The sequence below is a fragment of the Phodopus roborovskii genome, unplaced genomic scaffold (genome assembly GCF_943737965.1).
Source record: "Phodopus roborovskii unplaced genomic scaffold, PHOROB, whole genome shotgun sequence".
NCBI classification, from domain to species: Eukaryota; Metazoa; Chordata; class Mammalia; order Rodentia; family Cricetidae; genus Phodopus; species Phodopus roborovskii.
Window position 1 is genome coordinate 13,666,273 of NW_026126540.1, and position 26,818 is coordinate 13,693,090.

The 26,818-nt window shown below is 43.2% G+C and overlaps 1 protein-coding gene across 1 annotated transcript in view; it reads right to left on the reverse strand.

Annotated features, from left to right (window-relative positions):
* The window catches only part of Fnip2 (folliculin interacting protein 2), a 95,651-nt gene that overhangs the window by 15,017 nt on the left and 53,816 nt on the right, over nucleotides 1-26,818 (reverse strand). Inside the window, exons 8-14 of the mRNA XM_051199434.1 lie at nucleotides 24,582-24,711; nucleotides 18,714-18,915; nucleotides 17,492-17,580; nucleotides 13,418-13,564; nucleotides 13,130-13,299; nucleotides 4,341-5,658; nucleotides 3,320-3,476 (exon numbers count right to left, since the gene is read on the reverse strand). Coding sequence (XP_051055391.1) covers nucleotides 3,320-3,476; nucleotides 4,341-5,658; nucleotides 13,130-13,299; nucleotides 13,418-13,564; nucleotides 17,492-17,580; nucleotides 18,714-18,915; nucleotides 24,582-24,711 — 2,213 coding nt within the window. The remainder of the gene's footprint in view (nucleotides 1-3,319; nucleotides 3,477-4,340; nucleotides 5,659-13,129; nucleotides 13,300-13,417; nucleotides 13,565-17,491; nucleotides 17,581-18,713; nucleotides 18,916-24,581; nucleotides 24,712-26,818) is intronic.

Here is a 26,818-nt window from a genome sequence, read left to right on the forward strand (position 1 = left end):
AACAAAGGGAAGTGCACATGTAGTTGAGGGGATAAAGAAGCAATGCTACTTTGGACTAAGTTATAGCAGCTGGATGACACGTATCAGAAGGCTAAAGAGTTCCAATGACAGACTCAAAAAGAGCACACATTAAAACAGCCAGAGAAAACCTGAATCTTAGTATGTGAAAGGCAGTAAAAGCCTCTTTTTTAAGAGACTAGTGATAGGCTTGTTGTTGTTGTACCTGATACAACTAAGAGAACAGAGTAAAACACTCTTGATGATGAGTATTCTAAGAAGATAGTCCCTTGTTCTCTGAAGGAAACTAGCCTACTGTGGTTATACAATGTACATTAATGAAGCCAGACTTTATAATCTAAGCCATTCATAAGTCAAAAAAAAAAAAAAAAAAAAAAAAAAAAAGATCAATAACCTACACCAATTCCTTTAAAAAAGTTATTCAAGCCGGGTGTTGGTGGTGCACACCTTTAATCGCAGCACTCAGGAGGCAGAGACAGGCATATCTCTGTGAGTTCGAGTCCAGTCTGGTCTACAGAGCTAGTTCCAGGACAGCCTCCAAAGCAATACAAAGAAACCCTGTCTCAAAAAACAAACAACAAAAACAAAACAAAAAATTTTTCAAAATCTTTCTTTAAAAAGAATTGTGAGTTTCAAAGCCTGGCGTGAGAGTGACATTATTTATATCCCCCCAAAACAGGCTGGGAAAGCAAGTGGTGCCAAGTGATTTACCCCACTTCTCCCCCACAGGTTCTCAGCTCCCACAGGCCATGCATCACTCTCAGATCTCTGCTTCCTTTCCTGATAATGTTCTCAGCTTCAAAATCACTGTCCTGCTGGGCAGTGGTGGCACATGCCTTACAATCCCAGCATCCGGGAGGCAGAGGCAGGTGGATCTCTGTGAGTTCGGGGCCAGCCTGGTCTGCAGAGGAGTACTAAGAGCGACAGCCAAGGTTACACTGAGAAACCCTGTCTCAAAAAACAAAAGCAAACAAACAAACAAACAAAAAAAATCACTGTTCTTTATGAATGGATAACTCACCAATGTTTTAAAAATATCTCTATTTTCTACAGATACTTGTAAATGAAAGTTAAGTCCCCTTGACAGTTAAAAAACCAAAAAATATTGTTACAGAGTGCGAGTCTGAAGGGTAGTTTTCAAAATCAAACTGGACAACCAGTGTGGTGGCGCATGCCTTTAATCCCAGCACTTGGGAGGCAGAGGCAGGCTGTGAGCTTAAGGTCAGCCTGGTCTACACAGTAAGTTCCAGGCCAGCCAAAGTGAGCCTCTGTTTCTAACAAACAAAAACAAAACTAATGATGACTGTGTCGAGTGAAATTGGAAGTCCACTAATGTTAACTAGACACATTATGAAGTTATTAAATTTTGAAGATATATGCCCATATAATATATGTGTTATTATACCTAATAACATCCAACTTCTCAAGATGACTTTATGATTTAAAGAAACAAGAGCTGCTACAGTGTAAAAATACTACTTTTAAAAGGAAAAAAGAAACATGGAAAAGTTTTAAGAGGAATGATAGTGTAGACATGACTATTTTCTCAAATATAAGAATTATGGAGCCTGATGGTCACAATGAAAATCTAATATTCAGAAATTAAAAACTGATGGCCTATAAAAATGCCAAAATTTCATGAGTTGTGTGTGTGTCACAGATAAGTTAGAGGTGATCATCAACCAGGAGGTTGCTTTTCTACAGTGGTTAGTAAAAGAACTTGGGCACTTTGGGGCAAAAATGTGCCACAGATGATAAGATCAATGTCAATGAGGACATTCCCAACAGTTTCTATAGTTCCCTGTGTCTTGGTCAGAAGCAGAACTCTGGCCTGGCAGAGAAAAGGTGCAGGGAGTGAAACTAAGTCTGTAGTAATCAAACCAACAGCACCATAGAAAGCTAGCATCCAAGCGTTCTGTACATATGGATACGGGCAAGAGGTAGTGACGCAAAGAACAGGGTCCATTCATGCCCCAACACACAGTGAACACAAAAGCACAGGCACCCTTAGGGCAGCGCAGAAAGATGATTCAATGCGATGAGGGCCCTGTGCTTATGCTACGGGATGGATGGATGGAACAACCTCTGAAATGATTAGGAGCAAGTGTACAATATCTGTGTTAAGTATGAAAAATTTTGTGAGTTACTTACAGATAACAGCAACGTCATACAGTTTTAGTCCAGGACGATTCTGGTGACGGATGGTGTCTGATCACAAAGTGCATGGAGCTGGCACATTTGAGCAAGCACATGTATGGTGGATGGGTCCTGCCCAACGCCCAAGTACTTGGCCTTTTCTCTCAACCTCTATGGGATGTGGGATTGTGACCTCTGCTTCCCATCTGGGCCCTTCTTTCTACTTCATACAAACATCCTTAGCCTGTGTCTGCTGTGTGTCTGAATGGATGTTCAAGGCCAAAGATAACATACAGTGTGTCTTTCTTACTTTCAAAAAGTCTTCCCCCCAAAAAAAACAGAGAGTGCGATGAGATAACAAGCCAGGTTCCAGTGATCTTAATGCAACAAGGATTCTTCCTATTGCACAAGATACCATATGTTTCTAATTGCAAAACATCTATGCTTGCACATCTGCTGACTAGCAACTCAATTAAAAACAGGTCCATCGGATTGACACAGTTTCTATGAGTGTTCAGCTCCTGTCATGCTGCAGATAACAGAAAAGCACTCAGCAGTAGTTACAGGCAATTTTCCAGGAATACCTGCAAATCTTTCTGCAGCCATCTCCTCCCAGCTATCAAAGTGAGCTCAATGACAAATCAGTTAAGAAATTGCTTTTAGGAACTTGCAAGGTTTGAATAATAAGCAAGCCATACAACTCTCTGGCCTCCCTTCTGAAGGCATGTAATTGTCACTTACTGTTTGTGCCATTCATGTTTGCCAGGCCAGTCCATAGCTGCTTTGCTCTAATCTATCCGTCCTGTTCTGGCCCTAGGAGGCTGACCTCTATGGAAAATGGGAAGTATCTGCCTTAGCTGTGCCCTTGCTCTCTGGTCTCTTACAGAAGAGATCAGAGGGTGAAGGAGAAATCTAGCAGCCAGATGGCCCACCTTCCTCACTGTCCCTAGACAAGCAGTTCCTCTTCCTGCACCAGGACTCTGCAGTTCTGCTACTACCTGCTTTCCCTTTGTTGAGTCTGGCCAGGTATGGTCACAGACCCTGGACTCTTAATTACACTTCACTGTTTGTCATGTCACTCTGTCATCCTTTACACAGATGCTTTCAGCATTAACTGGAAACCCTGCTGTTGGCCATCCAGTGGCTCTGCACTGGGCTCACTTACATGCACCGTGTGGGCCAGATCAGCTGCCAGACACTGCTTCAGCTTCTCATCGCTGCTGATCCCATGAAGCACCAAATCGGGCATATACGTAGCGCAGTAACCCGCCAGAAGGGAGCGGCCAAAATTTCTAACGTTTGGCTTGCTGGTGCTCTGAGACCTAAAACAACATTTGAACTATTAAACACACAGTTAAAAGTACTCAGCTGTTGTGTCCCAGTGGGAGAAACCTAATAATTTCCTATAGCTCACATCAGAGTCTATAAGGAGATCATGAGTGTAAGAGAAGAGAGGATTGGGGAGGAAAGGGAGTATTTTTATTAAAATGGAAGCCTGGAAAAAATATATACTATTTCCATGGCTAGTTAAAACTTCATTCTTAGCCAGATGTGGAGGTACATGTTCTCAGTGTAAGGCCAGCCTAGGCTACATAGTGTGACTTTGTCTTTAAAAAACAAACAAACAAACAAACCAAGGGATCTGTTCTTATACCCCATGGGGAAAATCCACCCAAATGTCAGAAGAATGAAAGAGGAGGCTAGTGACCACAGTGCCTGAAGTGTGGCTTTACGAATCTGACCATGGTGAAGAAGGATCCTTTAATTGCAACTTTCGGTCATCATAGGCCAAGAACCAACCTGATGGAGTGCTAAGGAAGAGTACGTGTGGCAGGGGAACCCTTGAGGTACGTGTGACCTGTCACCTTAGAACCCAAGCCAATTGTACAAATTATGCACATACACCACCAGGTGGAACTCCTCCTCCTTGCTACCATGACTGCTGTGGCCCTTCACCCCCACACCCCCAATGTCTCAAGAGCTGCAAAGACAACTAGTCCTCTATCCAAGAACACAGCTGCACAAAGACCGTATCCCTGGTGATTACACAGGCTGGAAACCCCTGGAAGGTAAGTGGTGATAAGTTTACTGTTTAAAAAAAAAAAAATGTATAAAGCAGCCATGGGTAGCTACCATTTTCATAACACCAGGCTGGGAACAGACTCCAGTGCCCTGTGCAGGATTACCTTGGCAGAGGGAGTTCCACTTCCAAGGACCCTTCTTCAGTCCTCTCACAACTGTGACCCAGATCTAGCAGGGCTAAAGCACATGCTTCATCATCACTGTCTCCAAGAGCACTATCCAAGCTTTCATTCCTGGGAATGTCTCCTTCGATCCTGAAGCAGGCCTTACCACTGGCGTCCCCATAGGGGACATCTGCAGCACCCAGCAGGCCACCCTGCTGTCTACATGTTCTTACAGGCTGTGATGAAAGTCTTTCCTTGCCTTTTGATTGCAAGTCTCCAGTATGTTCCAGTGGTCTCTGGCCACTGCCGGCTGCAAAGCTGGAAGGTGCAAGGGGGTCATGAGCTTGACTAAGTTGTCCCACAGCACATGCCATAACATTGGCTTGGTGGCCTCTGCCCTCAGAGACACCTTCTCCCCCTGAGGACTGGTCCTGAGGAAGGGCGAGGTCCCTTTGAAAGTCAGCTTTGGAAGAACACCTAGAGCCCTGCTGGTCTTGAGTCAGGCCAGTGTCCATGCTAGGCCTGGCAGAGGCACTAGTCCCACGGAATTGACCACAGGTCTTTAACCTGTCCTCCATTTTTTTGGTGCGGCTTTCAAAGTCAGACTCTGGAGAGATGGAGCTTCCAATGTGGAATGTAACCTTTTCAATAGGAGAACCCTCCTGGCAATGTCTGTCAGGGCAGGGCCAGGCTGCTGACCTATCAGCTGCTTTCTTTAGCATCTCCCCGTGCAGCTCCTCATGGACAGCTTGAGGGTCCATCCTTACTCTTACCCTGGGGACATCACAGCTAGGAGGTCTTGAAGAGCCATCTTGGGGTGCCTCTTGGTCATTCTGGTTGTCCTCACAGAATACACCTTGAGGTGTCCACGTACTGTCAGGTTCTGCCCCCTGGAACCCCACACTACTGGCTTCAGAATTCTGCTCTGGTTTCTGGCATCTGTTTTTGTCAGGTGTGTGACTGGTATTTATGCCCTCCGGGAGCTCAACTACTCCAGCAGGCTCTGGGCTCCTTCTCTCTGTTGTCACTGATTGGAGGATCGGCGGGACAAGAGCAGGCTCGTTTTTCACTGTAACTACCACATACTCAGACTCTTCCACCTCTCCCTTTTCCAACGCTGTCACAATCTTGCTCCCATTTATATCCTGGTCATCCTCACTTTGATTCCCACTCCAGGTCAGCTGATTCTCTTGGAGTTCAGAGCAACGGAGAAAGTAGGTCAGAACGTAAAGGATGCGCTGGACCAAATCCTTCTGCTTCCCAATCACCACAGTGCGGGTCAGCCTCACCGGAGAGCCTATAGCTCCATAAAGATCACCTACAGGGCAAAGATGGACAGAAGACAAAGTCCCCCAGTGTTAGTGCATATGGAACATCCTCCCACTACAAGAACAAAGCTGGTTACTTGATTCCCAGCCTACAATGAGTTCTTGAGGCACCAGATATAAAATTTCTAGGAATGACCATGCTCCAGTTGCCCTGACACTGTATAGCAGGTCTGGAAGGGGAGGACTAACTGGCTGCAGCCTAGCATCCAGCTGAGCACAGCAGGATACAGTGGCAGGGCTGCTGGACACACAAACCTCTTCCTAGGCTCTGGTGGTTGCATGCTGGCCCAGGAGAAGGTGAAATCATTGTTCTGCATTGATGACAAGATCTAGTACAGAGATTATCTTGCAAATTATAAGAATTTCTATGCTGGGTGGTGGTGGCACATGCCTTTAATCCCAGCACTTGGGAGGCAGAGGCAGTTAGATCTCGAGGCCAGCCTGATTTACAGAGCAAGTGCTAGGATAGGCTCCAAAGCTACACAGAGAAACTCTAGTACCCAAAAACCAAAAAGAATTTCTTAGAAGAATACAGTAGGGAATACATCATGGTGGCTATGGGGAGAGAAGGCTCAATGGTTAGAGCATATGCTGTGCCTGTTAAGGACCTAAGTTCAACTTCCAGCACCCACATCCTCAATGGGCAAGGCTTCTCAAAAGTGGATTCTGGGCAGGCCACTTTCTGATCTCCTCAGACACCTGAACTCATATACATAACCCTGATAGACAAAGAAACAGAAGTACATAACTAAAAATAGAGTCGAGTCCTAAGATGGTAAGCCGTCTTAGTGTAACACGCAAACTCAAGAACTTCCAAATTGATATGAAGTAAGTGGATTAAAATTACTTAGTGAGGTATTGTGTGTAGGATTCTCTCAGATCACGGATTTACTCTAAGTAGATTCAGTTTGATTTATAAAAAAATTACCTACTCATGAGTAAAAACTCTGTAAATATTCTTTACATCATATCATACAAAAGGTCTGCAGGACACAAAATATGTCTTCTTAGTTATATTCTGGTGAGTTGGTTAACGGGCTGATGAGCCAGTTTGTGTTCACTGTGAAGAGTGGAAGATGACAGAGCACTTCAACAGTGCTCATGACCAGTGCATTCTATCATAGAACACACTGATATATAAAGGCTTAAGAAAAGGAATGGAACAGGAAGGATTAAATTGGGGGTGGGGGAACATGGGGGAGGGTAGAGGAGGGAGTATGGAGAAAGATAACTAAGGATATATTTTTAAGAAAGCCATATGGAGCTGGGCAATGGTGGTGTACACCTTTAATCCCAGCACTGAGGAAGCAGAGACAGGTGGATGGATCTCTTGTTGAGTTTGAGGCCAGCCTGGTCTACTGAGTGAGTTCTAGAACAGCCTCCAAAGCTACAGAGAAACCCTGTCTCAAAAAAAAAAAAAAAAAAAAAAAAAAAAAAGACAGACAGATAGACAGACAGACAGACAGACACACACACACACACACACACACACCCCTACTTTAAAATGGAGTTACCTATAACAGGGCAACAAAGTTCCTATTAGATGCTACAAGCTATCAATAAAAATCAGAGCCAGGAATGGGTTGTTTCTTTTGGAGTTGTTGGCTGATGAGATCCTATAGATCCCCATACGTTGCCAATGCTCTTAGTTACACTAAGACTTATTGCTGAAGATACCACATAGAGAAAGCAAGCAGGTGCCTACCTGAAGGCTACATCCCTACTGGCTAGCCTCACAGTGCTTGAAGGTGTTGTATAAGCTGCTGGGGGGGAGTGGGGGGGCAGGTATTACCAATCATATCCACCTATGAACCCTGTGAGCTGCAGTAACACCTGGCTTGATAAGATATGCCCACCCGTGCAATGGCGGCAAGAACATCACAGGGGTAACTAATTATTTTTTTGCTTGGATTTAAATCCTGCTCCACAGAATGAAATCCATATCCAGCACAATTATCATGCCAAGAACATATGGTTGGACAGGTCATGGACTTTGGGGAGAGCCTACTAGTATGATTCTGCTAAATGGAAACAGAATGTCTAATGACTTACTGCATACCCATAGACCAATGCATCTCTCAAACTTCGTCTGAGAAGCTTCTATTTACAGTAGGTGGTGATTAGCATAGGGACCTACAACTGGCTGAGAGACTGCAAAATCCTCAGCCCTAAACAAAACACACATACTATACCACCCTCCCATCCCCCTTCTTACAGATCTTTGCAGAAGAGGAAACAGAAGGAATCTAAGAGCCAGAGGCAGTGAGTGACTATAAAGAAACAGCAGGGCAGGCAGCTGCTTATTTGAACTCACAACAGTCTAACAACATGCACAAAACTTGTTCAAACACAAGACACACCAAATTCCAGCATGGAGATGGGAGCTGGGCATAAAAATCCCATAGGTAAGAAGCTATGGGCAACAGTTAGCTTCTGGGAAAAGGAGAGACAGTTTTCTCCATGTATTGTCTGGGTAAGTCGCCCATACTCCAGGCCCAAGGCCACACACCCAAGAATATTTGGGCAACACAAATTGGTCTTGATGGGCTTTTAAAAAATTAAGTTTAAGAAGTTAGGTGGGTAGCGGAGTGGATCTGGGAAGAGCTGGAAGAGGGAAGGTGACTATGAGCAAAACATGCAAAACTCCCAAAGAACACATTTTTAAAAGGCACTCGTTACCTAACTACTAACTCATCAAGCTTGGTCATTTCATTATGTTTGCTAATAAGACAAGACAACCAACGTCTACTAGATGGGTAGGCACTTAAAGATTACATCTTTATACAACCAAGCATTGGGAGGGAGGAAACAACTGAACAGAACGTTGAGAGCCATCATGTAAGGGGTGTTACATATAAACAGAGGCGTCAGTGACAGTTACAAAGAAGACTGTGGGAAGTCAGGACTCTGCTGAGGAATGCATCCGCAGTGAGAGGCAGGAAGCCACAGGTTAGAGAAAACTAAAATTAGTAGGCTGAGGCTGAGAGAAACATTGTGAGAATGGACAGGAAGTTCTCTCTAGGGAACCATAAGGAAGTGTGTCCTTGGGAGAGTTTTCCCTAGTGTACAGCCTCCAAGAACATTTAAAGGACAGGACAGAAATAATAATACACAACTTCCCTGTAAAAAGACTTCAGCATCTAAGAAGTCACCCTAGACTTCAGAGTCTGAGCTCAGAAGTATGGTGAGATGCTATGGTTTGGTCTGAGAAAACTGCCCTGACCATGAGCTCATGTCACGCCTTCCTTCTGATCCTGGCTCCCCACACTTCAGGGTATCACAGTCGCCTCAGGGCTCATAGGTGGTTCTGTGGCCTCAATGCTGCTACTACTAGGATCATAGGCCCTCAGACCACACTAGTGGTGTGGGCCTATCTATCATCCTAGTTACTAAGGAAGCTGAGACAAGGGATCACGAGTTCCTGGCCAGACTGGGTTACACAGTACAAAACAAAGGAGCAACACTTCCCACCCTGTCCCCCGAAATACATAGATCTAAAAAGGTTACCAGATGGCTTGTATTTTGATACATATTTTTAAATTAATTCTCTAAGCAGTGGAGCAGCAGGATCTATGATTTTTTTCATGTAAAAAAAGTACACAGAAAAAGCTGCACAGGTCAAAAAAGGTTATTCCTGTAGCTAATACACAGGAGCAAAACTAGAAAAGAAGCCAGAAGTTCCTTACTCAGGGGAAGGGCTCAAAATCTTCTCCCCCCAAAAAAGTGAAAAATTGGGAGTCCTTTAAAAAAAGAGGTTATATTTGTAAATGAAATAGATAAAGAGGGAAGACAGGTTGCTAAGGGCTGGGCAAGGAAGTGCTGGGCTAGGGTACTCAGCAAAAGTGCTTACAAACCTGAGGACCTAGCTGCATTTCCCAGCATCCACATAATAAGCCAGGTATAGCCACTCGTGTCTGTACCCCAACTGCTGGGCCACAGAGAGCTCCAGGTTCAGTGTCAAAACTCCTGCTCTAGGGAACAAGGTAGAGAGTAACAGAAGAAGACACCTGACAGGGTCATTGCACCTGCAACACATCTATACTATGTACATGTGTATGTACACATGTATGCATGCACACACACTGCTGAATTAAGTCATGAGAAGTAAAACTAGAGAATGGTTAATATCTAAATCAAGGTGGGCAATATTTTCTATAGGGAGAAGGGGAAGCGGAAGATGTATACTTTCTTCTTGGATTAGATTTACAAGTATTTATTACTTTTTTTTTTGGCAGAAAATAATCGCTGCACACAAAGGGCAATGATCTTAAACTTACAAGAAGTTTCACTCCAACCCTCCTAAAGACTTAGTTTCCTTGTCTGTAAAATGAAAAGTCTTACAAGGGTCTTGAATACATGTTTGTGACAGACAGCCTAGCCCACTGGTCATTTAATCCTTAGTCCCCGATGAAGAGCACATCTTATCAAAGTGAAGAAAAAGAGATGTCTGAAAACAGGTCAAGTAGGAATACCCATTCTAAGGAGAAGAAATAAAAAGAACGGAGAAAGATGTACACAGTCCAGATGCCTGTGGGCCTCATCAAGCACTGTGATATGCATACAGTAGGGATTCTAGGGAGAGGAGGCAGGGAGACTGGCTAGAGCAGAATTTTCAAAACAAGGATTCCCAAAAACCTAAACTTCATGAATGACAAACATGAATGTACAGACATTCAACATCAATGAGTTCCAAGCAGAAAACTCCATGTACAAATAACAGTAGACATACTATAGCTGAACTGTCAAAACCTAAGGCAAAAAGGTAGCAGGAGAGAATCCTGCTCGCAGCTTAAGTGTACGGTTCTCACCTACAGTACAGTCTATGCTGAGACACCACATCCTAAAACTCACATTTTACAGAACATCTGTGTGAGTTGTTCTGTTTCTATCCTACTATCCTGTTTAAATGCTTTTCTAACACGTAAATGGCTTCCACAGGCCACTGGTGGAAAGGATCCCGAATGTGGAAACCCTGTGCATGGTGCCCACAGGGACAAAGGCAGCAGATCACTGTGCTCTGCAGAGCAAGTCCTTGAGTGTGAAGAGACAGTGGCTGAGAAACCACATGGGTGAGATGAGAAGTGTACACTGTCCTGATGAGTTCTCAGTAAGACATTGAAGTCATTCAAGATAGAGTGTCTTTATTACTCAGGAAACTAGACTACAATCACATCTCCATCGCTCTTTAGTCCCCAGAGCTTACCTTTTTCTGCCTACTGTGACACACAGAAAGCAACTGTAATTTAAGTGCATCCTCTGACTAATCATGGAAATGTCTTCATCATTTGTGATAATGGAGACCTCATCGCTCACACTTATCTCTACAAAGCTGTCAGATGCATTCCCTATGCAAGGCTTCATTCCCTCCTAAACCACTCCAATCAACACCAGAACTTGGAAGGACTCTTCTCAGGAAGACAACCTTCAGTGGCATGTCTCTCCAGTGACAAGCAATGAACAAGCCTACAAGCAGGGGCTTTTGCCTTGTTCTGATGAACACAAGGAATCAGTGGCTCCCAGTCAGCTCAGTCCCCCAGGAGAAGTACTCCTGAGTTTGAATGCATTTATCTAATTAAATGCATGCGGTTTAATTACCACTGTTTGAAAGTCGACTGAGAAGCAAGACCACTGTATTTCCTTAATATACAGCCCAATCCCCCTGAGAAGTAAATACTGCACTTTGAAAAGTATGTCTTCCCTTGAGAACAGCGAAATACACGTCCTCAAGAAGAGCCAGTACTCAACCCTGAACAAGGTGACAAGTTTTGAACTGTTCCTTTTACCAAGCTTCAAAATGTAAAGCACTGTGCCTTTTTTTTTTTTGGGGGGGGGGGGAACAACACCTTGGTTAAATAGCCCAGACTGGCTTAAACCTCATAATCCTCCTGCCTCAGCCTCTCAAGTCCAGGGATAAGTCATGTTCGGTCATTCCCAGTCTAACATGGTTTTACTCTCTACGAATTCTTTAGTTAATTCATTAAAAACATACCTATTACTTACCCTGTGAGACTTGTATCTTCTTTTGTGTCTCATGGGCGTAAGAACAAGAAAGCATTTTTACTGCTATAAAAAAGGACACCGGTAACAGGTACGGGTGAGAATCTCGCCAATTAGTATGTGTATAAGGTACTAACAGCACGGCTTGTGTCACGGCGTCAGCTTTTGTTTCAGTTACTGAAACACCTGCTTTCTAGGACTAGAGTGCTTTCCCCAGCCCACTGCTTTTCCTAAATTACCATTTGGAGATTCCCTCAAGTAAGCCTTCCTGGAAAACGTCATTCATCCCCTTTCTCCCTCTATAAATGCCCTGCAATGCATGTTTCAGTTAACAGCATGCAGAGCAAAGGTGCTTCGTGCAACTGAGTCCTTACCCCAATCCTTCTGACATGTGCAGAGTGCTTGCTTAGGCACATATACGAGGCCCCGGGTACTATCATTAACACACAGAAGGGAGAGGCACAGGAAAGCTAAGTGAATGCCAGCAGAAAGGAACCAAGAACAAGCTTCTGGCCCCATATCCATGCCCAGGACACCTTCACTCCCACATCCCTTGCACACTCTTCTCCAAGCACTACAATGTTCTCAAGTGAACTGATCACGGCTTGATCAGCCTTGTCCACCAGGCAGCTGACTACTGAGGCCGGAGTGGCTGTGACTTGACTCTGAGTTCCAGCGCACTGGCAGGACAGAATGCAATGTCATCATACCTTGTCACTCTAATGCTCACTTAGAATGAGTCCAGGTATGTAACACCAGCCTCACCTACGATGTGCTAGATTCCTACACCATTCCTACACGCATGGATTGAAGAAGTAATGCCATCAACTGCAAGGACCAAGTGACAGAGAAGACATCGGATGCACGGTGTAGTCAGGAAGATGTTGAGATTGGAGTGTGGTGCTTTCCCCTGGTCTTCTCTTCCCCGAGCCACACCATCCTACAGGCAGTGGTTCTCATTCCAGTTCCTTTGGTTACCCCTCTTCCCAGGGAAGTTTGGCAATGTTTGAAGACATATTGATGGTTATGACTTTGGGCAGAGAGCAGCTGTACTGGGATCTAGTGAATGAAGGTCAGAAGTATTGCTAAACAACCTGTAAGATGTAAGGCAGCCCTCCCCTGCTGCATCACAACTCAACCACAAAAGAATTATCTGGTCAAAAGAATAGTTAGGGAAACCATGACAGGGTGAATAGCCTCCATGAAATAGAGAACTCAGTTTGCCTACACTGTCTCAAAAGAGCAAAACAAAGCTACTGGTAAGGGGAAGGAATGAGGGTAGCAGCCTATTAATTTGAATCTGTAGCCCCGTCTCATTCTTGCAAGAGATAATCCTTGAATGACAGGGTTGGAAAGTCAGCACAAGCTATAATTTCCAGAACACCTCCCCCCCCAAAACACACACACACACAAACACCACATTTCATCAGATATATTCTCTGAACAGTCAAATGAGGTACTAACCCAGCTGTGCCCAGAGAGGATTATATGGATGTGTTTTGGCCAGCATGTTCACTGACTGAGAGGTACGTTTCTCCGAGAAGGCTTTAATCGGAGGGTGATCAACAGGCATGACAGTTGGTACCCAGGCCAAGTGATAGGTTAACACCGCAGTCAGCAAGGCAGCAAAAAACCTTGAGAAAATGGACAAAAGCACACCTGAATTAGTCAAATACAGGACAAGGCCATGCCCTGTGCAGAATACATACTGGCTCAAGGTTTGCCTAGAAGTCTCACTGGGGTTATGCTTACTGGTTTTTGTTGACTTGCTCAATCAGAAGTATAAACTCCTTGAGAAAGCGCTGGCAGAGCTGGTTTTTTTCCAACGTGCTGGACATCATGGTAAGCCATACTGGTTCAGCTATCCTTGGAACCGAATACAAGTTCCAGATAGTTCCTCTACAGGAAGAGAGAAGGGACAAACTGTCAGTTATTTTGAATATCTTAGTATCAAAGAATAAAGCCAAATACTGTAATTTGGACATATGTACTCCTTAAGGGATTAAAAATAAATAAATTAACACGGGCGGCAAGCTATGGCTCACACAAATCTGATCACTATAGTTTTTGTAAGTAAAGTAAAGTTTTATTGGGACACATGAATGGATGCTCGTTTAATTACACATTATCTATGAGTGCTTCTGCAGGACAATAGCAAAGTTAAGTAGTGGTATAGAAACCCTTAAAAGAAAAGCACACCATCCCTTACATAGAAAACACTCATTTAGAAAACAATGTATGGAGATGTGGCTCAGTGATATAGTCCCTGTCTATAATACACACAGTTCTGGGCTTGATCCCAAGAACTACACACACACACACAAAATTTTTTTTAAGATTTAAAAAAAAATTCATAATGTCCTCCCAAAATTTATATTCATTTTAAAAATATTTTTTAAGAGCAGGGCATTGGTAGCACACACCTTTACTCCCAGCACACTGGAGGCAGAGGTAGGTGGATCTCTGTGAGTTCAAGACCAGCCTGGTCTACAAGAGCTAGTTCCAGGCCAGCCTCCAACAAAGCCAGAAAAACCCTGCCTCGAAAAAGCAAATACAGGATATAGCATGCGCGCGCACACACACACACACACACACACACACACACACACACACACACACACAGAGAGAGAGAGAGAGAGAGAGAGAGAGAGAGAGAGAGAGAGAGATCCTATATATAAAAACTTTAAAAAACTGTAAGGATTGTAGGGCAGAATACAGTCATTTTTCGATACTACTTGTTTTTGTGATACTAAGAATCACATCCTGGTCTTTTTGCATGCTAGACAAGCACTCTTTCACTGAGTTATATTCCCAGCTCCACGAAGCATTCTTACAATAAAGAAATGCAGATCAAGAACTGGGCATACCAATAATCCTAGCACTTAAAGAGACATAGGCCAGAGAACTAAGAATGTGAGGCGGCCACAGCTACATAGTCAGACTATCTACATAGTAGGAGTATCTACATAGTAAGACTATCTACAATAAGGTTAGGGCAGGGCATAAAAATAAGCAGGACAGTCGGGAGGTGGTGGTACATATCTTTAATCTCAGTACTTGGGAGGCAGAGGCAGGAGGATCTCTGAGTTCAAAGCCAGCCAGATCTATAAAGTGAGTTCCAGGACAGGATCCAAAGCTACCGAGAAACCCTGTCTTGAAAAATCAAACAACAACAACAAAAATACAAAGGACAAAGAAAGCACATGCTACACTGAAAATGACACTGTTAGGAGACTCAACTTTACTGGTTTCTAATTAATGTTCTGGCTTGCTAAATCACCCAACTTGTTTTAGCACAATGGTTCTTCTTTTTCACTGTAATATATGCCAACTTTGAATGCAGAAGCTTAGAGAGAGACTGAGTAATGGGCACAGATATATACACATTTAATGGCAAGGTCAGGATGGGAATTCAGGCATGGCAGGCTCTGCTATAAGCTACATGGCTCACGTGTGTTTTTCCAGAGTGTAAAAACTTACTTAGGCCCTTAAGTCAATCCAGCCCTAAAGGAGTAACACAAACTTCTCTCAAATCAAAACAGAGGAAGCAGCATACTATGTAGCCGCGTGCCTAAAGGAATCAGGACAGAGCACAAATCTACCTTTGCAAGAACAGAAAACAAACAAAAAAAAACTTCACACCTCAAAAACTACTTAGTTAAGAAGCTGTGACTCAGGGCAGGCAGTGATGGTGCATGTCTTTAATGGGGGGTGGGGGTGGGCGGATGGATCTCTGTGAGTTCGAGGTTAGCCTGGTCTACAGAGCTACACAAAGAAACCCTGAAGGGAACAGGGTGACTCTACAATTGGAGACAGCATAGAGATGAACAGATGGTAGGGAGCAAGCCCTAGTGGATAATCTACATCACAGCTCTGCACCTATGGCTCTGGGAAACATTATGGAAAGGGGTCGGAAAGACTGCAAGAGCCAGAGTATGTCCTCAGTGAACTAGTCACTCCTAGAAATGGCTAAACAAACAAGTCCAGAACAATGGCAATAAATATAGACATGATAATACCGAACAGAGAAAATGTCTCTAAGTTCTAAGCCTAAGAACAGTAGGCAGCTAATGACTGCTGGGCAGAGAATTAGCATCTTTAGTGATGAACATCCTTACTGTTTGTCCAATGCAGAGTGGCCATCCCTGAAAGTTGTTACACAAAAACAGACTCAGCAAGTTGTGTTCACATACTTGTGCATACAAATAATATATCATTAATAATCAAAGAGTGTCAACTTAAAGAGTGTAGGAGTGGGGAAAAGACATGGGAGGGGCTATAAGGAGGGTACCTGAGAGAAAGGTGGAAAGTGACATAATTCTATTTCAATTAAAAGCATATCTTTAAAATAAGGCAGTGAAGATGACTACAGTAGTTGGATCATGTCTCAAGCCGGACATAGTGGTACATAACTTTAATCCCAGAACTCAGGAGGCAAAGGCAGGTGAATCCTTGTGAGTTCAAGGCCAGCCAGATCTACATAGTGAGTTCCAGGACAAACAGAGCTACACAGTTAGAACCTATCTTAAAAACAACACAAAAACAAACAAGCAAAACCTTCATGTCTCTAAATATTAGTACATTATTTTGTCTGTTTCTGGAGGTTTCACTGTCAAAATAAGTGTAAGACTCTTCAGTGTATACAACATCTGACTTTTTATTTTCAGGTTTTCACCCCTAAAGAGTAGTGCTTTGATTAGATTAGCATCCAGACCCTCCAGCACAAGTCAGCTTTAAGTGTAGCCACAGCGAAGCCATATGCAAACCTAGTGCTGGCCCTCCAAGGAGAGACAGCTTACTCATCATCTTCATGGCACTTCTCAAAAAATGAAACAACCTCGACAGTTTCTCTATAGCAGGAGTTCACAAAAGGTAGCAATTTGCTTCAAGCAGCACTGAGCTCACCAGCAAAAAATGCTCTAACATTCTAGGAAATGTAATTTTTTTTTTTAAACCCCTCATCTATTCGGATCATTTACTCATTAGCGGCTTTGCAGTGAGATTGTATTCCCCACTGAGAGGCTGGCTCTAAGAAACTCAGATGAGTGAGCACAGTGGGAGAAAACCCAATACCTGAAGCAGACTACCTTGCTCCCTACACTCTGGGAGCAGGAGCTATAGAAAACCAGTGTCCATAGATGATTAGTGGAGACAGAGGTCAGTCAGTTAGAAACTGACCAGGACATGGACCACAGGCACATCAAGTGTACTAGATCTGCCCTGGCAGATGAGAGCTAGGTCTCCATGACATGCACACATTTTCTCATTGAGCTCTGGAGCACAAGAAGCATTCCTGAACCCAAGTTTCAACATCTCTAAAGAGTAAAAAGGCTTTGCCTTCAGCATTTATGAGACAACAGACATAAGACATGGAACCACTAACTTCATTCTGATGAAACAATTCCATTAATCCAGGCACGGTAATTAATGCATGCCTTAATTGCAGCACACAGGAGACAGAGGCAGGTGGATCTCTATGAGTTTGAAGCCAGCTCAGTCTAGTAGGCAGTTCTAGGTCAGCCAGAACTACACAGTGAGACCATATGTCAAAACAGACACAAAACATGAACAAAAACCCTAACAACACAACAAACCAAAAAAAAAAAAAAAAAAAAAACTAATCCTATTAAGAACTGTCAGGCACAGTGAAGATTCCTCGGTGCTGTTACTCAATGTTTGACTTTACTTAATCTGTCCTCATGGGTAGAGACATTAAAATGACTAAAAATTGCCAGTCCCCTAATTCTTCTAAGAGATAGTCTTATGGCAGCTGGCAATACTACTGCTCATAATATCCTGCTGGATTTTCAAAGCCTTGTACTTTACCTGAATTCTCCCAGCGCTTCCATCAGACGGCTCACATAAAACTGGACACGGAGACTCGATTCTGCTATCTTCCTACAGGAGATCATGGCCTTCATGGAAGAAGAGTGAGCCAAATTACTCTCTGAGAAGAAATTCCTTTATAACTGATCTGCTGGGGCTCACTAATGAACAATGGTGTTATACTAAATTGAAAACATCCACAGTAATGATGCTTCCTCTCATCAAGAAGCAGTGGCTTCCTTCCCTGCAGCAACTAATGTCTGGTCTCTAGCCTTAAAAATCCTAAGGATCATCACTCCAGGGTATGTTTTGACTTCCTTATGCAGGCCATCTGACACATATGTACAAGCCCACCTTTGGCTACAAATCTCTCCCCCCGTTTGTCAGTAGGTTGCAAACTTATTACCTTGTATTTTCTTTTTTAAATGTTTGCTTGGAATGGATCCCAGGGCCTTGCACACACTGTGTAAGCGCTCAACCCTTGAGCTGCACCCCATCCCTCACACACGCTGTGTAAGTGCTCTACCCTTGAACTGCACCCTACCCCTCACACACACTGTGCAAGCGCTCTGCCCGAGCTGCATGTATCCCATCCCTCACACTGTATAAGTGCTCTAACCGCTGAGCTGCATGTACCCCATCCCTCACACACGCTGTGTAAGTGCTCTACCCTTGAACTGCACCTCATCCCTCACACATGCTGTGTAAGTGCTCTACCCTTGAACTGCACCTCATCCCTCACACACGCTGTGTAAGTGCTCTACCCTTGAACTGCACCTCATCCCTCACACACGCTGTGTAAGTGCTCTACCCTTGAACTGCACCTCATCCCTCACACACGCTGTGTAAGTGCTCTACCCTTGAACTGCACCTCATCCCTCACACACGCTGTGTAAGTGCTCTACCCTTGAACTGCACCTCATCCCTCACACACGCTGTGTAAGTGCTCTACCCTTGAACTGCACCTCATCCCTCACACACGTTGTATAAGTGCTCTAACCGCTGAGCTGCACCCCATCCCTTGCATATACTGTATAAGCGCTCTGCCCGAGCTGCATGTACCCCATCCCTGACACATGATGTGTAAGTGCTCTGCCCCTGAGCAGTACCCCATTACATACACATACATCACACACACACACACACACACACACACACACACACACACACACACACACACTGTGTAAGTGCTCTAACTGCTGAGCTGCACCCTGTCTCTTACCTTTTCAATGGCACTCTTCAACCTGTTCATGTGAGATTCAAACAGGGGGAAATGGGAGAAGAAGAAGTCCTGGAAGTTCTGCTGTGCCGCTTCTCTCTCACACAAGGAAAAGATGATGCTGATGGCAATTTTCTTCCTTCTAACTATGGCTGGATTAGAACTACAGGTTTCGTCAGCCAAGCTAAATGCTTCATCATTTGACCTGGAGGAAAATTAAGTTTGAAAAGTGGCCATGCATTATTGAGTCACTGAAGGTAAGTGGTCTTGCCATGTGATGATACTCAGGAAGCCATTGCAGAGAATCATTGATCTACTGCAGATTCATCATCGTCTCCTTTGTCATGAAAACCGACAGTATGTCCACTTGCCACACATTATCACCTTACCATCAAAAGAAGTTCAAATGAAAGCCAATGGTAATTTAAACATTTGACTCTCATTCTTTTGATTGAGACACCAGTTTAATCAAAGCACAGGTTCTAGCTAGAGATGTTCAGGGTGTAAAAGTGCTGGTTGTGCAAGCCTGGTGACCTGAGTTCCACCTCAGAAAGCCACAGAAGAAGCCGGATGTAGGAGTACCCACACACCTGCAATCCCACTGTGAGATGGGAAGCAGGAACAGAAGACTTGGTGGTGGGACACTCACAGGCTCACTAGCCTAGAACATGACACACAGAAGAAACCAGAGAAATGCACCTTAACAACATAGAAGGCAAGAAGTGACTCCTGAAAGCTGTCCTCTGATGTCTACACACTCTCTGGCAGAGGTGTACTTAGAAAATAAAACAAACAAAATAGGTCCTTGGTTTTTGTTGATAGGTAAGAATGGATGAGAGAGTGAAAAGACCAGTCCTGTGGAGTAGTCTGTTTACACAGACATCAAGTTTCATCACTAACTAGCATCTTCCCCAAGGCTATAAAATCAGCAGATGAAGTTACTCCTTTAAATGCTCTGATGAAGCCAAGTGATTAACCGACTGAACACTCTGAGAAATCCACTAAGCAGAAAGGCTCAACTCTCTTCGGTTATAGTCAAGTTCTCAAAGAACTTATGATCCTTTTTGAGAGACTGCTTCTGTAAATAAAAGAACTACAGAGCTAATAAATTCCTAATATATATCCAATTTGTCTTAGGGATAATGCGATTATAGTTCAACCACAACTCTTATTTAAGTACTGTGAAAAGCCAACAGAGTTACCATGTAGTTACTAACACAAGAGTGGAAACAAGTTTGTTCTGTTCTACAACTGCAGATGAGTGTAGTTAGCCTGCTATGTGACAGCAAGTTCTGTCACCAACTATACCATCATACAGGGCTCTATTCACAGTCTAGAATATCCTGTTAAGTTTTACACTATGTCTGGATTCTACTAACATCTGCACATCTGATACTGCATTGTTAAAGCTCTGTTTAGAAGGGGGAAAGCACCTTGTTCTTGGTTCTGAGGTATGTGTTTTTGCATTCCTTAACATCCCTCAGATGGCGGATGAGAGGATGAGTGACATGGCAGCTCCTGATCTCCGGGTGTCATGTAAATGTACCAAGAATCCAGCAAGCTACCTGCTCTTCTGAGAAACCCCAGATCACAATCACCAGAAAAGGCTCTGAGAATCACACTGAAATGTCACATAGTTTCACACAAGAAGGGATCTGATATTTTTAAAGGCTCCTATTCTTTGTTGTAAAGGCCGTGTATTAAAAGCTTGTTTCTGTGCACTAGCTTATTTCTGGTCTGCATATTTAAAAAAAAAAAAAAAATCTATCCAGGTGTGGTGGTACACATCTATAATCCCATCCCAAGTGACTGAGGTAGATTGAGGAGGTAGGTTTGAACTCAAGTTCAAGGACAGATTGGGATCGCAAGACCCTGTTTTTTAAAAAAGCAACAAAATATTCTTCTCAGCTACAGTGTAAAACTTGCCTCTTTGCTAAATGTTCTAGTTCTCTTCTTTCCCAAAAGTAAACTGCTTGTATCATTATCACTCCATTCCTCCTCAAGCCAAGGTGGTCTCTAGCAGTATAATCAACACTGGGCTCTGTTTTATTCATCCCCATCTCTCCCCTCTACACGATGGTCATCCCAGCTGTCGTTTAAGCATAGCAGAGAGTGCCACCTGCTGAACTGCTGTGAAACCTTCCTCGCTGAACAGAAATTAGACCTTACCAGCTTTACTACAGATCTCTGCTAAAGTCTAAAGCCACTGAGCTGCAGTCTGTAGTCCTGAATCAACTATTCAAACTGGAACAAATCAAGTCATAAAGAATCCAAATTATCAGCTGGAGAGATGGCTCAGCAGTTAAGACAGAATCTGAATTATTTTTTAAGTATGATTCCACAATAAAGGATGCTTGAGAATGCATCAATGAACTGGTTATGTAACCAGATACTTTCACACCCTCTCTGTAGGACACCAGGTAAGCTGCTCAAGCCATTTTACAGAAACAGAGTGGTGGTTGCCAGGGGAACAGAAAGCTCTCTGATAAGGATGCTAGAGTTATGACCTAGGATATCTGTCGCTGCCATTCTAGACTGCTGGATATCAGCAGTAACCAGACGTCCACCCAGCCTGATCCACCAGCTCCACCAGCTCATGCTGTCAGATGCACTGTAATGGCTGCAGCACCACAGGAAAGACCTGGACACACAGATAGGCCAACACATTTCAAGACACAGAAAAACCATGGCTCCACACTTAGCTCTTTTCCATATAGAGAAATCAGGTAGAGGAGGCATGGTAGTCCATATGTTCAATAGAAGCAAGGCAGGAGGACCAAGATGAGTTCAAGGGCTGCATAATTAGACTCTACTTCAAAAAATAAAATAATTAAAAACGTTAAAATTGTGCTTTGTTACACTTAAAATTATATTTATATATGTTAAGTACGTACTTCAAAAATCATAATCACTTAAAATACTACATATAGACAAACTATAACTGATTAGCACAGTTATTGTTAAGGTCAGATTGGAACTGACATTGAACCTAAGAAACATAACACCCTAATTCTAAGAACATTTCACTGAAAACTTCCTTCAGTTTACTAATCAAAAGGCTTCTGAGGGGGCATATGTCCATGCCTGGCTCCTTTGGGATTTGGGTGGTTTTACCTAAGGGATAAAATGCCCGAGGCTCCTCTAACCCCACAGATAGCAGAGCTCTTACTAGCTGCAGGATGTGTAACACCCCTACCTAGGTGCCTAAATACCACAAGCTTGCCACCTGGCACAATGAGGTAGGTGGCTTGAAGTCAGAGTGAAGTCACCCTAAATTTAGACACTATATCATTCCTAATGACCTGTAACTCTCTTAGGATAAATTTTTGATCTATTTACCTTAAAATTAAATTTTGCTTAAAAAAATATGGTCTCATCATATAGCCTTAGTTTGCCTATAACTTGTACAGGATAGCCTTGAAGTCATAGAAATTCAGCTGTCTCTGCCCCGAGTGTCAGAATTAACAGTGTACACCACCATGTAGGACAGGGGGATTTCTTAATTACTATGTACTTCCTCTCAGAGCCAGAAGCAGTGAGAGCTTCTCATAGTATAAGAAGCAATCACTCAGCCGAGATTGGCAGTGTGTATCTGTAACCCCAGCACTCAGGCTCCAGGTCAGTGTCAGCCCCTGAACAGAGTGGGAATGAGAGGACAGGAGGAAACCCCTGAAAGGGAGGCAGGCTACTGTACCCTCACAGCATCTTCCTCCAGAACTGGCTGAGATCCACAACCTAATCACTGTGTTCCCCTTCCAGGTTAGTCACACTAGCAGAGTAAAACATAAATACTAAGAATGAATCAGGGTACTGTTTTCTACCAAATTACAACACAAAATGTTATTTTTTATAATTTATAGTTTTGTTATTTATTATATGTCACTATTATATTTCCAGTTAAATATTTAAAACACAAGCTTTGCATTCTAGTATCTTTACTAGCATTTTTCTTGTCTTACGAGTAGGGACCTGGCGTTTTCACTTTGCCCTGGTCCCATGACTATGTGACTAGGCTTCCCGAAGGTAAGATGGACACTTAATTAGGTGGAGACTCAGTGACTACCCACAGTTCCCAATTCCAGGTCTTTTTCTGGTCTAGGTCTGGTCAAAGGTCTAGGTTTGGAAATGCTACAGAGAGCTTCAGACATAAATCTGAAGGAATGATAAGAATTTACAATGAAGAGGAGTCTCTATGGGTGGTCTTCTGCATCCATCTCTTCCCACCTCAGAAGCTGAAGAGGGGCAGTGCGGATGGAATGGTACCAACTTAACAGGTGCTAAAATGATGCAAATAAAGTCTCATTGGCCTATATTTTATCTGCATTTAAAAAAAAAAAATGCCAGGCATGGTGGCACACAGGCCTTTAATTCCAGCCTTAGAGGCAGAGACAGGTGGATCTAAGTTTGAGGGCAGTGTGGTCTACATAGTGAGTTCCAGGATAGCCAGGGCTATGTAGCAACCATGTCCCAAATAAAAATATCATTTATTTTGTATGTGTATATGGTTTGCGTAATGTGCCATGTATACATATGGAAGTCAAAGGAGAATTTCCAGAAATTTGGTTCTCTTCTTCCAGGATAGAGCTATCTTGAGAGGACAAGTTTTGCTTTTTTTCAGACAGGGTCTCTCTGTGTAGCCCAGGCTGTTCCTGGACACAAGTTTGCACTGTGTCAAACTCCAAGTGCTAGGATTATAGACACATCCTACCAATGTTATATATTTTGGCATATACTAAGTATTTTCTGACCACCTGACTTGCTTATCTAGTTTTACCCCCCAATATAACACCGAGGCTGAACCTGTTACTAACCTAATGCACCAATGAGTGGCGGCTCAGTTACGGGTCGGCTGTAACCTTTTTATGTTGCTCTCTAGGATTTCCAGAGGAGCAGAAGAGGTACCTCCTGCTCTCATTGTTCAGCTTATCTTTCTCCAGGGCTCCTCATCAGCCTCCATGAGTACCCACCACCATGCTTCTTTCTCCAGAGTTCCAATGTAGTTCACACCTTTGTGGTGTTTATCATGTGTTGATCTTTCTTGACACCTGTTTACTGTCATCTTCCCTACTTTAACACAAGCACATGGCTGAGCCATCTTCACAGATTCTCAAAACACAGTGATTACTGGGCAATTTACAAACTCAATTGACACGAATATTTTAGTGACATCTGGAAATTCCCTTTAAATTTTTAGAGCTATTAAAAAAAGGGGGGGCCTGGTATAGAGCTACTACTGGTATAGCATCAAATCTATACTTTGAACACAACTAAATACACTTCAGATTCAAAACCAAAATGAAACAAAGGCAGGAAATACCTTGAGGCTGTCTCTATCTATACTCATATTCATCCCTGTTTAGTCGAAGAATTTAAGTCCCACAAAGGGACTATGCCTCAAATACCACACTGAAATCACTGTAACGAGGGGAAGAGATTGTCCAATCCTTTATTACTTATAACTATGTCTGTAAGGAATCTGGCTTAAAGAGAGATACTCTAAGTTACCAACAAATCTAGCACATACATTGTGTAGCTATCCGGGCATTTCCAGTATCTTCTAAATAAAAAGATTTTTTTTTTCCCTCAGCTGCACATAGTGTCAGCATACACATAATCCTAGGAACACTTAGGAACAGAGGCAAAGCATGGTGAGTTTGAGCCCTATCTGGGCTACATATTTGTATTCCAGGCCAGCCTGCCTAGCTCTAATTTACTATCTCCTTAACAGTTGAACTTGTAAACTTCCAGGCTGACCTGGAGCTAATCACAAAGTTTCAGGTCTTCTCCTGACAACAGCAAGGATAACCCTGCCAGGTTTCGTAAGTTGTTTACATGAGCACTTTCCTTAGCCAGAGGAAATATGTAACTCACCTCCTTGGAAAGATGCCATTTTCCAAACTTGTTGTCTGACTTCGAAGCCAGCGGCGCTGATAGCTGCTGGAAGAGGACGTAGAGGAGCTTGGAGACGGGAAGGGTGTGATCAAAAGGCTACTTAGAGAAGCTGCAAGGAAGCAAATTTCAAATGTGAGAGTCCTGGCTCGAGTTCTTATAATGCACACATTGTGCTCAGTATCCCTGAGCTATACATTTACAGTAGATTCCATAGAGGCTGGGGGCTACTCAGAGACCAAACAGAAGTCTAGGCTTGCTAGTATGCAATTATAATCCTGTCACTGGGGAGGAAAAGACAGGAGAACCCCTGGGGTTCACTGGCATCCTAGCCAAATCAGAAAGACCCACCTCACAGGAAAGGACTCCATCTCAGAAAGCAAATGACACCCAAGTTGGACTGTGACAGAAACTCCTACAGCACGTCTGTACATCTGTATAGTGTGCTCACTGCTCCCCATAAACAAACAAATGAATGCATAAATAATAAATAATCGATTCTATGCCAGGCACATTCCTATAACCTCAGTACTAGACATGTAGAGGTAGAAGGGTCTTGTTGAGTTCTAGGCCAGCTTAACTATGTAATTTCAAGTTCCAGGCTAGCCTGAGCTACATAATTTCCCTACAGTCATACCCCCAGAAAAAGTTTAAGATGACAAATTTACATGTAATGTGTATTTCAACACCATAAACACACACACACACACACACACAACCTAAAAATTTGGGTTCTACCAATCATATCCAGCAGGGGGAGACTAAAACTTCTCTCTTCCAAAATTTTCTAAATATGAGGGGTAAAACAGGCACATAATTTTTTGACACAGTATCTGTTGCTATGCAGTCTGAGTTGTCCTTGAACTCTCAATCCTCCTGCCTCAACCTCCCCAGTGCTGGGATTACAGATGAACATCATCACTCTTTAGAAAGGAAGTAAGAATACTAGCCTACCCACACCCAGCCACCTTCTATTCTTAGCCAATGAATTCCTAATCCTCTCAACCCTTGTGCTTAAAACCTCTACTAAAAATGTCTTCTGATGAGCTCCAACTCTTGCTTCATAGTGGCTTACTCTGTAATTCTTTTCTGTGTTGAAGCACACCAATTCTGGGTTTGCTTGAGTCAGGGTCCCTAAAGGATTATGGGAACTCCCTGGGCTGCTATGGGTTCTATGGGTTACAGTATGGAGCTGGGTCTCTGTCCCTGCCACCACCAACAGAGTTATTCAACAAGTGAATATCTTTATCCACAATCTGGGCTCTAAGAATGAAGGGTCTATAAAGACTTATAAAAAGACTAAAGCTGGCCCTTTCATTTTCCCTATAAATAAAACTTACTGAGTCTGGCTTTTGTGTGATATTTTACCTATGGATTGATTGGTAGACCTTATCTCAATCAATTTAAGAGGGTTTTTTGTTTGTTTTGTTTTGTTCTTTGGTTTTTTGAGACAGGGTTTCTCTGCGTAACAGCTCTAGTTGTCCTGGAACAAGCTCAAACTTAAGGTTTTAATAAAGTTATAACATTTCCTATTATTTCTAGATCCCCATTTTGACCATGAATAAAATCCTTTGGATTAATAACACATATAAACCAAACGAGGGAATTCAGCACCTGTTGTTTCTTTAGTGACTCGGGGAACAGAGTTGAACAGGGTGAGGATGAAGGGCTCTGATACCACGGAGAAAGAACACAGGACTTTGAGACAGAATCTGGGAGCTACAGGTAGTGATAAATGGATGAAAAGATAGGAGGAAAGATACCAAGACCTGAGCCTAATGTCACTCAGTTGATGGGCCCCTGACAAAGGAGTTTCATGTCACAGGACACTCCAGTAGGACATTCCTGGTTCTCACTGGAAGGCTGCCTATAGCCCTTCTGATCCTTGAAACATGGAACAAACCTCAGATCTAAAACCACAAATTAAAATTCAAGAGCTGATTTGTACAGGAAAGTTGAAACCAAGGGGTTTTAAAGGCAGTATTGGGCAAGGTTAGGGCTCCAAGTGAGCAGAGAAGGGTACTGAGATATATATGCTTCAGAACAGCATCATAGGACAGAAAGGGTGAGCAAGTCAGCTGGTGGTATCTCCCACTGTTATAGGTAGACTGAAGACCACAGGCCTGTTCCATCCTTATTGAGCAGGCAGCAAGAAAATTCCTAGTATAAGTGGCACAACGAAGCTTCCTGCTGGAAGGAAATTATCAGTCTCATATAAA